The 17,697-nt window shown below is 56.4% G+C and overlaps 2 protein-coding genes across 5 annotated transcripts in view; one reads left to right on the forward strand and one right to left on the reverse strand.

Annotated features, from left to right (window-relative positions):
• SLC4A2 (solute carrier family 4 member 2) overlaps positions 1 to 11,996 on the forward strand; it is a 104,162-nt gene extending 92,166 nt beyond the window's left edge. For all 4 annotated transcript variants that reach the window (XM_077808642.1, XM_077808641.1, XM_077808644.1 and 1 more), the window contains 5 exons: positions 7,385 to 7,551; positions 7,673 to 7,926; positions 9,297 to 9,466; positions 10,753 to 10,926; positions 11,498 to 11,996. In XM_077808642.1, coding sequence (XP_077664768.1) covers positions 7,385 to 7,551; positions 7,673 to 7,926; positions 9,297 to 9,466; positions 10,753 to 10,926; positions 11,498 to 11,578 — 846 coding nt within the window. In that variant the 3' untranslated portion in view covers positions 11,579 to 11,996. The remainder of the gene's footprint in view (positions 1 to 7,384; positions 7,552 to 7,672; positions 7,927 to 9,296; positions 9,467 to 10,752; positions 10,927 to 11,497) is intronic.
• A 617-nt stretch (positions 11,997 to 12,613) lies between these two features.
• Positions 12,614 to 17,697, reverse strand: part of FASTK (Fas activated serine/threonine kinase) — a 29,677-nt gene continuing 24,593 nt past the window's right edge. Inside the window, 1 exon segment of the mRNA XM_077808646.1 lies at positions 12,614 to 13,284. Within this exon segment, the coding sequence (XP_077664772.1) occupies positions 13,198 to 13,284 (87 nt within the window). The 3' untranslated portion in view covers positions 12,614 to 13,197.

Below are 17,697 nucleotides of genomic sequence, written 5' to 3' on the forward strand. Positions count from 1 at the left end.
ACTGGCCTGTAGTTCCCAGGATCCTCCTTCTTCCCTTTTTTAAAGATGGGCACTACATTAGCCTTTTTCCAGTCGTCCGGGACTTCCCCCGATCGCCATGAGTTTTCAAAGATAATGGCCAATGGCTCCGCAATCACATCCGCCAACTCCTTTAGCACTCTCGGTTGCAGCACATCCGGCCCCATGGACTTGTGCTCGTCCAGCTTTTCTAAATAGTCCCGAACCACTTCTTTCTCCACAGAGGGCTGGTCACCTCCTCCCCATGCTGTGCTGCCCAGTGCAGTAGTCTGGGAGCTGACCTTGTTTGTGAAGACAGAGGCAAAAAAAGCATTGAGTACATTAGCTTTTTCCACATCCTCTGTCATTAGGTTACCTCCCTCCTTCAGTAAGGGGCCCACACTTTCCTTGACTCTCTTCTTGTTGCCAACATACCTGAAGAAACTCTTCTTGTTACTCTTAACGTCTCTTGCTAGCTGCAACTCCAGGTGCGATTTGGCCTTCCTGATTTCACTCCTGCATGCCCGAGCAATATTTTTATACTCATCCCTGGTCATTTGTCCAATCTTCCACTTCTTGTAAGCTTCTTTTTTGTATTTAAGATCAGCAAGGATTTCACTGTTAAGCCAAGCTGGTCGCCTGCCATATTTCAGAGTATTTACTATTCTTTCTACACATCGGGATGGTTTGTCCCTGTAACCTCAATAAGGATTCTTTAAAATACAGCTAGCTCTCCTGGACTCCTTTCCCCCTCATGTTATTCTCCCAGGGGATCTTGCCCATCAGTTCCCTGAGGTTGTCAAAGTCTGCTTTTCTGAAGTCCAGGGTCTGTATTCTGCTGCTCTCCTTTCTTCCCTGTGTCAGGATCCTGAACTCGACCATCTCATGGTCACTGCCTCCCAGGTTCCCGTCCACTTTTGCTTCCCCTACTAATTCTTCCCGGTTTGTGAGCAGCAGGTCAAGAAGAGCTCTGCCCCTAGTTGGTTCCTCCAGCACTTGCACCAGGAAATTGTCCCCTACAGTTTCCAAAAACTTCCTGGATTGTCTGTGCACCGCTGTATTGCTCTCCCAGCAGATATCAGGGTGATGGAAGTCTCCCATGAGAACCAGGGCCTGCGATCTAGTAACTTCTGCAAGTTGCTGGAAGAAAGCCTCGTCCACCTCGTCCCCCTGGTCCGCTGGTCTATAGTAGACTCCTACCACGACATCACCCTTGTTGCTCACACTTCTAAACTTAATCCAGAGACTCTCAGGTTTTTCTGCAGTTTCATACTTGAGCTCTGAGCAGTCATACTGCTCTCTTACATACAGTGCAACTCCCACACCTTGTCTGCCCTGCCTGTCCTTCCTGAACAGTTTATATCCATCCATGACAGTACTCCAGTCATGTGAGTTATCCCACCAAGTCTCTGTTATTCCAATCACATCCTAATTCCTTGACTTTGCCAGGACTTCCAGTTCTCCCTGCTTGTTTCCCAGGCTTCTTGCGTTTGTGTATAGGCACTTGAGATAACTCGCTGATCGCCCCCAATCACAGAACCAGACAGAGACTGTATAGACAAACAATAGGGAAATGGGGGCTACACTGTTTGGACAAACACAGAAATGAGGATTTCACATCCCAGCTATTGATAAGTGAGTTCTTGCCAGACAGGATGCTACCAAACTAAGTTTCCTTTTACATCTTCTAGGCACTTCCCGTTCTCTGGAGGCGACAGGCATTATCAGGACAGAATTGTATCCTAACAGCCCAATAGCACCTGATTTCAATGGGACTAGTTCGGAATGTGAGGACATGACCAGTCGCTTCCCAGCTTATGGCTGCCTCTGCTGCTTAGCCAAAGGCCTTAGCCTAAGCACAGGGCCTCAGACTGTCACAGGGAGAGAAGGCCCTTGCACCGGCCGACAGTGATTTTGATTCTTTCTTTTATACCTCTATAACTAGCTAAGTGATAAGAATACACCTAAATTCTTAGTGTATCGGCCTTTACAGCCAGGCCTGAATATCTAGATCCTAACACTCCACTCCTTTTTTTTCTTTTTCTTTTGGGATCCTCCTGCCCAGGTATCCCTGGAAAAGCATAGGACATATGGCGACACATTTCCTGATAGGTCCAGGCATCAAGGTGGAAGGTGTCGCTATTCCATCTGTCCCACTGCCCCTTGTGTAGTACCGTGCCCTGCACCTTCTCTCGTACGGCCATACCACACCTATTCCAATTAGTGTTCCAGACTTCCCATTACAGTGGGCCCGAGAAGGTTGGGTCCGGGTTGTCCAGTGCACTGTAGGGTTTGGAGGGCTTATTACATTCCTGATAGGTTATCTCCCTATGCAACGTAACACAAGTACAGTTAACAATACAAAATCCACAGCAGCACTGAGTCCTGACCACTGCAATATGGTCCAGCATCCAAGACACCCCCAAAACACTGCCTCTCCTCCTTCGACGGGGCCACGATCTTATGTGTCCAGTTGCTGGCAGTTGCAACAAGCTGCCCCTGCAAATTTTGCATACTTTTGTCCATATCATAAGTCCACTGAATGTTCACAGAGAAATGGGTTATTCTCCAAACCAGCTTGACCACTTGGTATGGAATCAGGCCATATGCCCTGGTTTGATTATTCACAGCAATAAGATTCACAGATCCATTTGTGCACCAAAGTCCAGGTAGCAGCGTGTAGCTGTGTGTAGTTTGGTTATGGGCTGGTGTAATTGTGCCCCCAGTAATATGTACATTGCCAGCAAACCACCTTATACACGGTACACCCAACTGTCCACCCCTTGCATAGGCCATTGATCCTGCTCCTCCATAGTCACAGGAGAGGGGCACATCCAAACATCTTCTCTTGATTCACACTCTTTTACACACCCCTCCACTGATTCCCAGTGAGCTCCTCCCCTTTTCATTATTCCCATAGGGCTTGTGGGGGTCACCTTAGTTACCGTTCCATTTCCAGGTTCCACGGTAGCTATTACACAGGTGCTGGCCTCCTAGTTGAGCATTTTGCATTCCCATACACATCTCCCCCCCAAGGTCAGCCTTTTGAAGCCATCCCCCACCCATGCATGAGGTTTTCTGTTCATTAAAACACAACAGTGCTAGCAACAAGACAAACACCACAGACAAACAACACAAAACATAGATCCATGGTATTCTGGGTTATTTTTCTGCTGGCGCCAGCTTCCTTGTAGAGTGTCTGAAAAACAAAAGAAACAATTTCCACCCCCCCGGTGGGGATAGACTATTGCTTAATAATAATACCACTTCCTCTTACAAATTTCCTTGCTAATTGCAGGAAAAACAGAAGAATTACCTCCAGGCTGTCCTTATTTTGTTTTATAATCAGGCTAGTGAATTACCCCACTCACTGGTCATTTATGAAATTCATGAATCATAGAATCATAGAATATCAGGGTTGGAAGGGACCCCTGAAGGTCATCTAGTCCAACCCCCTGCTCGAAGCAGGACCAATTCCCAGTTAAATCATCCCAGCCAGGGCTTTGTCAAGCCTGACCTTAAAAACCTCTAAGGAAGGAGATTCTACCACCTCCCTAGGTAACGCATTCCAGTGTTTCACCACCCTCTTAGTGAAAAAGTTTTTCCTAATATCCAATCTAAACCTCCCCTACTGCAACTTGAGACCATTACTCCTCGTTCTGTCATCTGCTACCATTGAGAACAGTCTAGAGCCATCCTCTTTGGAACCCCCTTTCAGGTAGTTGAAAGCAGCTATCAAATCCCCCCTCATTCTTCTCTTCTGCAGGCTAAACAATCCCAGCTCCCTCAGCCTCTCCTCATAAGTCATGTGTTCTAGACCCCTAATCATTTTTGTTGCCCTTCGCTGGACTCTCTCCAATTTATCCACATCCTTCTTGTAGTGTGGGGCCCAAAACTGGACACAGTACTCCAGATGAGGCCTCACCAATGTCGAATAGAGGGGAACGATCACGTCCCTTGATCTGCTCGCTATGCCCCTACTTATACATCCCAAAATGCCATTGGCCTTCTTGGCAACAAGGGCACACTGCTGACTCATATCCAGCTTCTCGTCCACTGTCACCCCTAGGTCCTTTTCCACAGAACTGCTGCCTAGCCATTCGGTCCCTAGTCTGTAGCTGTGCATTGGGTTCTTCCATCCTAAGTGCAGGACCCTGCACTTATCCTTATTGAACCTCATCAGATTTCTTTTGGCCCAATTCTCCAATTTGTCTAGGTCCTTCTGTATCCTATCCCTCCCCTCCAGCGTATCTACCACTCCTCCCAGTTTAGTATCATCCGCAAATTTGCTGAGAGTGCAATCCACACCATCCTCCAGATCATTTATGAAGATATTGAACAAAACCGGCCCCAGGACCGACCTCTGGGGCACTCCACTTGACACCGGCTGCCAACTAGACATGGAGCCATTGATCACTACCCGTTGAGCCCGACAATCTAGCCAGCTTTCTACCCACCTTATAGTGCATTCATCCAGCCCATACTTCCTTAACTTGCTGACAAGAATACTGTGGGAGACCGTGTCAAAAGCTTTGCTAAAGTCAAGAAACAATACATCCACTGCTTTCCCTTCATCCGCAGAACCAGTAATCTCATCATAAAAGGCAATTAGATTAGTGGTGTACCTCAGTTTCCCCTCTTGTACAACAGACCAAGTTTGCAATAGTTTCTCTGCTGTACCAAGCTTTACGTTTATTCTCAGGTAATAGCTGAGACACCGCTTCAGATTTTAGCACTGTACACACACACACACACCCCCCTTAAGGTTAACCTGTTCCCCTTATTTGCAGGCTTGACTCGTTTTTTCACCTCCCTTTTCTGGAGGGCCATAATCTGAGTCTTCTAGTAGCTGGTTTGCTGACCAGATGTATTCATTATCTGCAGCTCCTTTGTGCCCATCAGCTAGGTAATTTGCATTTACACAGAGGCTTTCCAGCTTGCTTTTGGATCCAAAGCTGCTAGCAGCTCAGAGACTGTCTTAAAAGGGAAACATTCCACTTCCACTAGAGTTCTGATTACTTTCCACTTTCATCTCCTGCTCCGAAACACACAGAGATCTGAAAAAGAAAGCTCAATCTATTCTGGCTCCTTTTGGAGCCCTATTAGGATTTTATTTAAGTACCATGTTTTGTTTGCATTTCTTTTACCCCTTCTCCAATATACACTGCACACGTGCTGGGAAAATGCACATTCCTTCCATATAGTTTAACCTCCACAACATTATATTAGCCATATTAATTTTACACATGGTGTAACTGCCTCCCCCATGCCCACAGAGTTTTCATGCACACCCACCAAAGCGACAGTCCGATCCCTCAGAGCCACCCCAAGGCTCAGTGTTCCCATCATTGCTCCCCTTTTCCTTTTCTTTTACCTGTGCACACACACAAAATTCTTTTTTGCCTAATATTCCTTGCACTGTGATTACTCTTTTACACAACTGTACCCCGATTACACTCCCATCTTGTACAACTAGAGACCGTCAGGGGCAGCTAAGTTAGGTTCCACTAGAAACCCCTTACATTCCTTTAGTGATTTTGATTCTTTCTTTTATACGTCTATAACTAGCCAAGTGATAAGAATACACCTAAATTCTTAGGGTATGTCTACACTACGGAATAAGGTCGAATTTATAGAAGTCGTTTTTTTTAGAAATCGGTTTTATATATTCGAGTGTGAGTGTCCCCACAGAAAATGCTCTAAGTGCAGTAACTCGGCGGAGCGCTTCCACAGGCCCGAGGCAAGCGTCGACTTCCGGAGCGTTGCACTGTGGGTAGCTATTCCACAGTTCCCGCAGTCTCCGCTGCCCATTGGAATTCTGGGTTGAGATCCCAATGCCTGATGGAGCTAAAACATTGTCGCGGGTGGTTCTGGGTACATATCGTCAGGCCCCCGTTCCCTCCCTCCCTCCGTGAAAGCAAGGGCAGACAATCGTTTCGCGCCTTTTTTCCTGAGTTACCTGTGCAGACGCCATACCACAGCAAGCATGGAGCCCGCTCAGCTCACGGTCACCGTATGTCTCCTGGGTGCTGGCAGACGCGGTACGGCTTTGCTACACAGCAGCAGCAACCCCTTGCTTTGTGGCAGCAGACGGTGCAATTGGACTGGTAGCCGTCATCGTCATGTCCGAGGTGCTCCTGGTGGCCTGTGGGAGGTCGATCAGGAGCGCCTGGGCAGACATGGGCGCAGGGACTAAATTTGGAGTGACTTGACCAGGTCATTCTCTTTAGTCCTGCAGTCAGTCCTATTGAACCATCTTATGGTGAGCAGGCAGGTGATACGGATTGCTAGCAGTCCTATTGCATCATCTTCTGCCGGGCAGGCAAGAGATGAGGATGGCTAGCAGTCGTACTGTACCATCTTCTGCCGAGCAGCCATGAGATGTGGATGGCATGCAGTCCTTCTGCACCGTCTGCTGCCAGCCAAAGATGTAAAAGATAGATGGAGTGGATCAAAACAAGAAATAGACCAGATTTGTTTTGTACTCATTTGCAAATCCCCCCCCCCCCCCCCCCCCGTCTAGGGGACTCATTCCTCTAGGTCACACTGCGGTCACTCACAGAGAAGGTGCAGCGAGGTAAATCTAGCCATGTATCAATCAGAGGCCAGACTAACCTCCTTGTTCCAATAAGAACAATAACTTAGGTGCACCATTTCTTATTGGAACCCTCCGTGAAGTCCTGCCTGAAATACTCCTTGATGTAAAGCCACCCCCTTTGTTGATTTTAGCTCCCTGTAAGACAACCCTGTAAGCCGTGTCGTCAGTCGCCCCTCCCTGCGTCAGAGCAAAGGCAAACAATCGTGCATCTGAGTTGAGAGTGCTGTCCAGAGCAGTCACAATGGAGCACTCTGGGGTAGCTCCCGGAGGCCAGTACCGTCGAATTGTGTCCACAGTACCCCAAATTCGACCCGGCAAGGCCGATTTAAGCGCTAATCCACTTGTCAGGGGTGGAGTAAGGAAATCGATTTTAAGAGCCCTTTAAGTCGAAATAAAGGGCTTCATTGTGTGGACAGGTGGAGGTTTACATCAATTTAACGCTGCTAAATTCGACCTAAAGTCCTAGTGTAGACCAGGGCTTAGAGTATAGGCCTTTACAGCCAGGCCTGAATATCTATAGCCTAACACCCCACACCTCCCCATTCCCCCTCACGCCTGTCCCACTGCTGCCATACTCCTGCTCCCCATCCCCCCTCATGCCTGCCCCCGTCCCCCCTGCCCACACCTCCCCATCCCTCCTCACGCCTGCCCCCCATCCCCATCCCCCTGTCCCTCCACATGCCTGCTCCCCCATCTTCAGCACGTCCCCCCCTGACCCCATCCCCCATTGCCCCCTGTGCCGAGGGCCCCCCCCGATTGGGTCTCATGGCCCCCCCATTCCCCCCACAGAAGCTGAGCGTTCCCAGCGGCTTCTCAGTGACGGCCCCGGAGAAGCGGGGCTGGGTCATCAACCCCCTGGGCGAGGGCAGCTCCTTTCCCGTCTGGATGATGGTGGCCAGCGCCCTGCCAGCCGTGCTGGTCTTCATCCTCATCTTCATGGAGACCCAGATCACCACGTGAGCCGAGCCGCCTGCAGGCGGGGGATGTGGGGGGGGCATGGCAATGTGGGGGGGCTAAGAGGGGAGGCCCCGGGCTGGGGGGTCGTGGGGCAGGCCCTGATTCTCCAGTGCCCCCCAGGCTGATCATCAGTAAGAAAGAGCGCATGCTGCAGAAGGGCTCTGGCTTCCACCTCGACCTGCTGCTGATCGTGGCCATGGGCGGCTTCTGCGCCCTCTTTGGGCTGCCCTGGCTGGCGGCCGCCACGGTGCGCTCGGTGACCCACGCCAACGCCCTGACAGTCATGAGCAAGGCCGTGGCCCCCGGCGACAAGCCCAAGATCCAGGAGGTGAAGGAGCAGCGCGTCACGGGGCTGCTGGTGGCCCTGCTTGTGGGTGAGTCCCGCCGGCCGCCCCATCTCCCCAGCCCACTGCCGACCGGGAGAGCGGCTCACTGGGCAGGCGGAGCTCAGACACAGCTGTGGGGCCGGGGGTTGCTTTGGGACATGGGGGGGCAATCTGGGGAAGCCCTGGGGCTTGTAGGGGTGGGTGTCACAGACCCACAGCATCGGGGCTGCACCCCCAGCTTTGGAACGGTTTCTAGGAGGCCCCTTCGCTTCCTCATGAGTCTCACGTTCCCTCCCCTGGGCTCTGCACACAGCTCTGCCCCATTCTGGGAGCGTGTGGGGAGCCTGTCTGCCACAGGAGACACTAGCCCTGGCAGCTGGCCTAGGGGTAGGCCAGGGACAGGGCTGGGGTGGGGGTGGGGGGGCAGTGTGAGCCTGTCACGGACCCACAGGTTTGGGGTTGTACCCCTAGCTTTGGAACAGTCTCTGGGAGGCCCCTTCTCTGTGCCAGCCCCCCGGGGGGTTCTTGCTCTTCCTCCAGGGTGAGCCACGCGGCCTCACCGCCCCCTAGACTGGCCCTATGGGCCTGCAGCTCCCCCCCCACCCCCACGAGCTCCAGGCAGTGAGTCCCCCGGAGACAGCCCCTGAGGGAGACTCGGCTGCTCTGCAGGGATTAGGGCCCCTCGCCCAGCCCCTGGAGGGACCCTCCCAGTGCGGGCACAGCTGGGGGTCACTCGTTAGCTGGGGCCCTGCCTAGGGGGCCCTTAGGGCAGCCCGGGGCAATGAAGGGTGAAGCAGGGTCCATCCTGGCCAGCCCCGAGCCCAGCCTGGCTGTGGGGAACCCTTGGGTCCGGCTCTGTCTGTCTGGGCGGCCTCCTTGGTCAGACTCCTTCCAGCCCCCGACTCTTGTCCCCACCTTCCTGCTCCTAGCCCCGAGTTCTCCAGCGGGGATCCTTGTTCAGTCTCCCCTGCGGGGGAGAGGTCTATCCCCCTTGGGGCCGTGGGTTCCTGGGTGTCCCTATCGGGGTGCTTGGATTTGCCGTTCTCATGCTGCACTGAGATGGGGACCGGGCCCAGCCAGGGGACACCCGCCCCTGTGTCCTTAGCCGGCCCTGAGAGCAGACAGGTCCCTTCCCCACACTGGGCAACAATGCAGCATATGGGGAAACTAAGGCACAAACAAGACTCATTAAAACATTACACAATTACTCGCACGTTGTTATGGGAGTGAGTAGTGGTGGGAGGGGGCAGGTCATCGGGGGGTCGGGCAGGCAGTGGGGGTGGGGCCGAGTTGGGGGCAGGTAGCGGGGGCAGCGTTTGCAGAGAGCAGCGCCGGGGTGGGGGCGGCGAGCTCCCGTGGGCCCCAGGTGCCCTGGCGCCTTTAGCGGGTTCTCAGTGTCTGCCCCCGCACCCCGCCAGGCCTGTCCATCGTCATCGGGGACCTGCTGCGGCACATCCCCCTGGCCGTGCTCTTTGGGATCTTCCTCTACATGGGCGTGACCTCGCTGAACGGCATCCAGTTCTACGAGCGTCTGCACCTGATGCTCATGCCCCCCAAGCATCACCCCGACGTCACCTACGTCAAAAAGGTCTGCGCAGGGCGGGGGAGGGGCACAGAGCCGGGCGGGGGGCATGGCCCATTGGGCAGAGCCGGGGGAGGGGCACAGAGCCGGGCGGGGGGGGGGGGTATGTCCCATGGGGCAGTGGGGGGAGGGGGCACAGAGCCGGGTGGGGGGCATGGCCCATTGGGCAGAGCCAGGGGAGGGGAAACAGAGCCGGGCGGGGGGGAGTGTATGTCCCATGGGGCAGTGGGGGGAGGGGGAACAGAGCCGGGTGGGGGGCATGTCCCATTGGGTACTGGGTGGGAGGGAGAACAGAGCCGGGAGGGGGGCATGTCCCATGGGTCAGTGGGGGGGGGAACAGAGCCGGGCAGGGGGCATGTCCCACTGGGCAGAGCCGGGGGAGGGGGCACAGAGCCAGCCGGGGGGCATGTCCCATTGGGTAGAGCCGGGGGAGGGGGAACAGAGCCGGGCGGGGGGCATGTCCCATGGGGCAGTGGGGGGAGGGGGAACAGAGCCGGGTGGGGGGCATGTCCCATTGGGTACTGGGTGGGAGGGGGAACAGAGCCGGGAGGGGGGCATGTCCCATGGGGCAGTGGGGGGGGGAACAGAGCCGGGCAGGGGGCATGTCCCACTGGGCAGAGCCGGGGGAGGGGGCACAGAGCCGGGCGGGGGGCATGTCCCACTGGGCAGAGCCGGGGGAGGGGGCACAGAGCCGGGCGGGGGGCATGTCCCACTGGGCAGAGCCGGGGGAGGGGGCACAGAGCCAGCCGGGGGGCATGTCCCATTGGGTAGAGCCAGGGGAGGGGGAACAGAGCCGGGCGGGGGGCATGTCCCATGGGGCAGTGGGGGGGAGGGGGAACAGAGCCGGGCGGGGGGCATGTCCCACTGGGCAGAGCCGGGGGAGGGGGCACAGAGCCGGGCGGGGGGCATGTCCCACTGGGCAGAGCCGGGGGAGGGGGCACAGAGCCAGCCGGGGGGCATGTCCCATTGGGCAGAGCCAGGGGAGGGGGAACAGAGCCGGGCGGGGGGCATGTCCCATGGGGCAGTGGGGGGGAGGGGGAACAGAGCCGGGCGGGGGGCATGTCCCATTGGGTACTGGGTGGTGCCAGCTGTGGGGGGAATGGAGCCAGTACCAGGGGTCCCATTCCAAACTGCAGGGGGAGCGGGGTTGGCGGTCGCGTTGCGGGGGGAGCCCGCAGTGGGGATCTGGGGGGGGGCACAGAGCCAGCAGGGGCCCGCCTGCGGGGGCGGCGGGGAAAGCCGCTCTCTGCACTGGGCCCGGGGCATTAACCCCCGTGCGGCTGCCCGGCCAGGTGCGCACCCTGCGGATGCATCTCTTCACGGGCCTGCAGCTGGCGTGCCTGGCCGTGCTCTGGGCCGTCATGTCCACGGCAGCCTCCCTGGCCTTCCCCTTCATCCTCATCCTCACCGTGCCGCTCCGCATGTGGCTGCTCACCCGCGTCTTCACCGACCGCGAGCTGAAGTGTGTAAGTCCCGTGCGGGGGGCCACAGGATGCCCTCAGGCGCCAGCCTCGGCCTGGCTGGGGGTAGGGGTGGGGGGAGCCACCCCCACAGCCCACCGGGGTAGCTGGAGGGTCCTGCCGCCCTGTGGCAGTGGGAGGCTCTGCTGGGCCGCAGCAGGGGCAGGGGGGAGGCGATGGCTGGGCACGGGGCGGGGGGCGGGGGCGGGGGAGGCGATGGCTGGGCACGGGGCGGGGGGCGGGGGCGGGGGAGGCGATGGCTGGGCACGGGGCGGGGGGCCGCAGCGGGGGCGGGGGAGACGCCGGCTGGGCACGGGGGGAGGGGGGGCCGCAGCGGGGGCGGGGGAGACGCCGGCTGGGCACGGGGCGGGGGGCCGCAGCGGGGGCGGGGGAGACGCCGGCTGGGCATGGGGCGGGGGGCCGCAGCGGGGGCGGGGGAGATGCCGGCTGGGCACAGGGCGGGGGGACGCAGCGGGAGGTGCTGGCTCAGAGGTGGGGGGTGGTCTGGCAGTGCCGGGTGCTGCCTCGGCCCCGGCTCCCCACCCACCCGCCGCCGTTTGCTCCCCTCTCCCCCCAGCTGGACGCGGAGGAGGCGGAGCCGATCTTCGACGAGCGGGAAGGGGTGGACGAGTACAACGAGATGCCGATGCCCGTGTGAGGGGCGCCAGCCAGGGACCCTGTGCGGGGCTGCGGGCGCAGGCAGGCCCCTGCTGCTGTGCCAGGGGCCGCAGCGGCACTGCCCGGACCTGCGCCCTGGCCAGCCCCGTGGCCGCGTGGACTGTGCCCAGCGCTCACCAGTGCCCGGGCCACAGCAGACGCTCACCCCGCGGCCCGGGCTGCCCCCGGCCAGAGCAGCTGTTCACAGCGTCCGGCCCTGCGGGGGCTGCTACCCGCCCTGGGCCATGCCTGCTGCCCCCAGCCACTGCCGTCCGAACTGTATGGTGCGCTGGACCCCACCCCTGCTGGGGGGCTACAGGAACCCACCTCCCTGCTCCAGCCCGGGGCCCCACCCAGACAATCAGGTGTTTCCTAAATTCCATGGGGTTTTATTTAAGAGAATAATTTAACTGTCAATAAACAGCTTTCTAAGGAAGGTGCAGGGCCTGGCTTGGGGGCTTCTGGGGGGTACACTGGCCGGGCGGGCAGCTCGCACACAGGCCTGGAGCAAGGCAGCAGGGCTGGTGCCAGCAGCCGCTGCACAGGGGGGTTCGGTGACCACGTTTGTGCGGCAAACCCGTGCCCAAGTCCGTGCGTCGCCCCTGCCCGATTCAACCGTCACGGGCCCCGGCCACACCCGCAGGCTTGGCATGGCTGGGGCTGGACAGGAAGCCGCACAGTGCCCCTCCCCCCCACACGCTAGGCTGGGTTGTCGCTATGGGGCAAAATCAGGACTGCCCCACACCCCTGAGAAACCGGGGGGGGCACAGCACAGTGTGTTCCTGTTCCTGCCCTGCCGAGGGTCCCGCCGGACACATGTGGCTGCTCCAAGGACAGTTGGGGCTGGGGAGCGGCACCTCCCTCCCAGGCAGGGGGCACTCACTATGGCCAGACCATGCCACACCCTGCTCCTCCCCCCAGGAGGTGGGCCTAGGACCAGACCCCTGGCAGGGTGCAGCAGGCACTGTCCCACCCCTGGGCCCCTGCCCTGGGGGCTGTGAACTCCTGGCACCGACAAACAGGACAGGACAGGGCAGATTTTTCTCCATTTTTATTGTAAACTTTGTCCCCCACCACCACAGCGGCACCTTGGGCTGGGCCTGGGGGCAAACAGCCCCTCCTCCAGGGAGCCAGCCCCTCCCCAGAGGCAAACAGCTCCAGGGCCCCCCTGCCAATGCGCTTCCAGCCACTCCTCCAGGCCCTGTGCAGCCCCCGGGGGAGAGGCAGGCAGCTCAGGGAGCCCTGCCCCTGAGGATAAACAGACCAGTGCTTGTCCCCAGTGCACCCCCCCTTTGGCAGACAGGAGGCTCGTGGGTGGAGTAGCAGGCTCATCATACACTGCTCCCACTTGGGGCCGTGGCGCTGTCCCACCCGTTTACACCAGACACCCACCCCCATTGCTGCACCAGCCCGACCCCCGATCCCTCAGCAAATGCCAATAAATAATAGCCACACGCTACGCCCGCCACCACCAGCCCCACCGGCCGACAGCCCCTGGCCTGGGAGCTGCCTTGCCCTCAGCCCCAGGGGAGGGAGGGAGCCTCCGGGAGCAGGCTCCTTGGCACGCGGAGGTGAGGTGGGTCTCTCGCCGTCACTGTGCCCCGGGGGCAGCGGCTGCTTTCAAAAGCGGAGCTCCCGCAGCTTCTGCCGCAGATAGTGCTTGGCCTCCTCGACACCGCTCACCTTCTCCAGCTCCATGTAGGGCAGCTGCACACAGGAGAGGAGGGTCACTTAGCACCAATGCCAGGCTGGGGCAGGGGCCTTTCCCCCTAGGGCACAAGGGCCTGGCTGGTGCAGGAGGGTAGGGGAATAGAAGAGGGGCCTTTTCCACAAGCAGGGCCCAGCTCCCCTCCCCACCAGAGGAAGCAGCTCCGGCTCCAGCCCCACCTCGGGGTGCTTGGTGCATCTATTGAAACTCCTCCCCGCAAAAGCTGAGCTCAGGTGTCAGGGTTTGTGTGGGGGCTGCTGCTGGCCTGTGCAATCCAGGAGGTCAGACTAACATGAGCTAATGGCCCCTCCACGGAGCTATGTGTTAACCTAGAGGGCTGGCTGCAGGTGCCCCCGCGCTGGCCTGGCCCATTCCCGGATCGTAACTGACTCCTGGCTACATGAATTGCTCCAAAGTGCGGGCAGCTCCTGTGCCAGAGCAGAATCTGTGGGCAGCAGAGATGGGGGGCCCAACGCTGCACAACCTGGTTCTCCCTGCCCCCCCCCCCATGAGGGCATATGGGACACAGCAGCCACACCTGTCCCTCGCTGGATCCACAGACACAAGGTCACTGTGACCCCATCCGCCTACAAGGTCTGTCACTCTGCATCACAGCTGTGCTGCGGGACCGCAGCCTGGGGCCAGGCTAGCAGTTCCCAGACCAATGGGCCGGGGGCAGGTACCCTCAGGGCAGTTAGCTAAACAAGGATTTGCTGTCCCATCCCGCTGCCAGATCCACGGTGGAGTGTGTGGTAAAAGGCTGGGCTGAGCACCAAGACAGGACAGTCCTCAGGACACTGAAATCGCCTAGCCATCAGCTGAGAGGGCCGCAATAGCTGAGGGAAAGGGCATAACTACTAGGTGACAGACTGATACAGGCGAGCTGGCTACTTACATAATCTCTGGGACGAGATGGCCTGGCACTTACGGGCTAGTAAGCCTAACTTCATTGCCAGGCAAACTGGTTGAAAGTGTAGCAAAGAATTATCAGACACACGGATGAATGCAATATGCTGTAGAGGAGTCAACATGGCTTTTGTAAAGGGAAATCATGCCTCACCACTCTACTAGAATTCTTTGAGGGGGTCAAGAAACATGTGAGCAAGGGTGATCTGATGGATATAGTGTACTTGGACTTTCAGAAAACCTTTCACAAGGTCCCTCACCAAGGTTCTTAGGCAAAGTAAGCAGTCATGGGATAAGAAGGAAGGTGGTCTCATGGATCGGTAACTGCTTAAAACAGATGAAACAAAGGGGAGGAATAAATGATCAGTTTTCAGAATGAAGAGAGTTAAATAGTGGTGTCCCCCAGGGGTCTGTACTGGGACCAGTCCTATTCAACATATTCATAAATGATCTGGGAAAAGGCGTAAACAGTGAGGTGGCAAAGTTTGCAGATGATACAAAATTACTCAAGATAATTCAGTCCAAAGCAGACTGCAAAGATCTGTGAAGGGATGTCACAAAACTGGGTGACTGGGCAACAAAATAACAGATTAAATTCAATGTTGATAAATGCAAAGTAATGCACACTGAAAAACATAATCCCAACTATATGTATAAAATGATGGGGTCTAAATTAGCTGTTACCACTCAAGAAAGAGATCTTGGAGTCATTCATAGAATCATAGAATATCAGGGTTGGAAGGGACCTCAGGAGGTCATCTAGCCCAACCCCCTGCTCAAAGCAAGACCAATCCCCAACTAAATCATCCCAGCCCGGGCTTTGTCAAGCTGGGCCTTAAAAACCTCAAAGGGAAGAGATTCCACCACCTCCCTAAATAACCCATTCCAGTGCTTCACCACCCTCCTAGTGAAATAGTGTGATGAAGTGAGAATGTTCTTAATGTTTTCTCTGAATACTGTATGGATGCCTCAATTTCCCCTATGCAGATCTTAAGTATCTAGGTGGCGGGATAAGGGTGTGTGATTGGGGCAGAGCCCTAGAGGGCCAGTGTGATGGAGTCTGCACAGAGAATGGCCGACACCCTGTCTCCCGGCAACTGATGGCCTGGGCCCCTCCTCTGCAAAGGTGCCAACTGAAGGGGTTGGAGAACAAAGAGATCAGGTGGCCTCCTGGCCCAGGAAAGAGACAAAGGTGAGAGCAGGGGTGGGCGAGTTTCAGTTTTGGAGCTGGCTGGGGAAATGGAGGGAGGCTCAGAGGGGGCTCTGACCTCCCTGCCCCCAAAGATGGACCTGACTGAAGTGTCCTGTTCTCTGTACCTACAAGCTCTGTTTTAGACCATGTTCCTGTCGTCTAATAAACTGGCTGGCTGAGAGTCACGTCTGACTGCGGAGTTGGGGTGCAGGGCCCTTTGGCTCTCCCAGAGCCCCGTCTGTGTGGACTCGCGGTGGGAAGCGCACGGTGTGGACGGGGATGCTGAATGCTCCGATGTCAGCCCCAGAAAGGTCGAAATTGTGTGAGCTTCTTGCCCTAGGGAGAGGAGGCTTCCCCAGAGTCCTGACTGGCTTCATATGGAGTAGTCTCAGAGCAGTGCCCGGGGACTCTGTGACAAACAGTATTTCCAAATATCCAACCTAGACCTCCCCCATTGCAACTTGAGACCAGCGCTCCTTGTCCTGTCATCTGCCACCGAGATCTTGGAGTCACTGTGGATAGTTTTCTGAAAACATCCACACAATGTGCAGCAGCAGCCAAAAAAGCAAACAGAACGTTGGGAATCATTAGGACAGGGAGAGATAATGAGACAGAAAATATCGTATTGCCTCTGTATAAATCCATGGTACACCCACACCTTGAATACTGTGTGCAGGTCTGCTCACCCCATCTCAAAAACAATGTATTAGAAGTGGAAAAGGCACAGAGAAGGGCAACAAAAATGATTAGGGGTATGGAACAGCTTCCATATGAGGAGAGATTAATAAAACTGACTTTTCAGCTTGGAAAAGAGACGACTAAGGGGGGAATATGACAGAGGCCTGTAAAACCATGGCTGGTGTGGAGAAAGTGAATAGGGAAGTGATATAGACCCCTTCACCTAACACAAGAACCAGGGGTTACCTAATGAAATTAATAAGCAGCAGGTTTAAAACAAACAAAAGTATTTCTTCACACAACACACAAACCTATGGAACTCCTTGCCAGGGGATGTTGTGAAGGCCAAGACTGTAACAGGGTTCAAAAAAGAAGTAGATAAGTTCATGGAGAGTAGGTCCATCAATGGCTATTAGCCAGGATGGGCCGGGACAGAACCCCATGCCCTGGGTGTCCCTAAATGTCTGACTACCAGAATCTGGGAGTGGACAACATGAGACAGATCACTTGATAATTATCTTGTTCTGTTAATTCCCTCTGAAGCACCTGGCCCTGGCCCCGGCCCCATTGGAAGATGGGCTACTGGGCTAGATGGACCATTGGTCTGAGCAGTGTGGCCATTCTGATGTTCTCCCCCAGTGACACACGTAAAAGAGGTGATGTCCCAAGAGGCTCTGGAGACATGTTGTGTGCAGCCTGGTTTCTCTCAAGTTTCACTGTGGTTCATGGAAGTGAAGGGTTTGGTCTAAGTGAAAATCAGATGGCCACCTTGGAGAGGAATTTAAAGGCGGGTGGGGGGGTGGTGGAATGTCTCAGCCTCACCTTACCCGCAGGGAAAACACTGTAAGGAGGAGAGAATTTGCCACACTGGCTTAAACCTTGCTAACTCTCCTGGCTGGAGCAATAGCCATGAGCTGGAGAGCACATGGACCAGGGCTCACTGGGGAGCGGGAGATAAGGCCCCTAAGAACTACAGTAGGGCCCAGGCCTGGGAGGCGCCTGACTGAGGAGACAGGCCTTGGAGAAACTTCCAAACACTGGGACGGGAAAATACAGCATCTGAAGAGGAGAATATTCGGCTGCTGAGGCAGCAGTTGCCTGAGCCCAAGAGGCCCGCCTCTGGCCTCTAGCTCCTGTTCTCTAGACTCAGGAACAAAAGCTTACAGAGGCTGGTTGTAAAGTGGATGGACGAATCTCATCCCCTCTGAGCTGCAGCCTGGCCTGGGGATGTCCCGCTCTGTGCCAGGAAGGGATAACCCTCCATCTGCTGTGCTCAGCCAGTCCGTGCCCAGGCTTTCAGGGCAAGACATGGGGGCTGGGGTGGGGGGGCAGTTTGCGACACACTGGTGGCCATGTGGACGGATGCAGTAGGGCTGGGAGCCAACAGAAGCTAAGGGGCTATGAGTACTACCAAGGCTGCATCCTGCCGGATGGATCCTATGAGCTGGGGTGTCAGGGAACAGGAAGAACGGCATAAAAGAGAAATTCAAATCAGAGGATAAGGGAAACAGCCTGGAGGGACCCTGGCACCTGCTCAGGGGCAGATGAGAAGACTTTGTCAGTGGCAAAGCAGGTCCATCACAGCTGGGCCCCATGAGCAGAACACAGAGAAGAGTCCTTCAGAGCCCACCCAGCC

Source organism: Eretmochelys imbricata, chromosome 2 (assembly GCF_965152235.1).
Source record: "Eretmochelys imbricata isolate rEreImb1 chromosome 2, rEreImb1.hap1, whole genome shotgun sequence".
Taxonomy (NCBI): domain Eukaryota; kingdom Metazoa; phylum Chordata; order Testudines; family Cheloniidae; genus Eretmochelys; species Eretmochelys imbricata.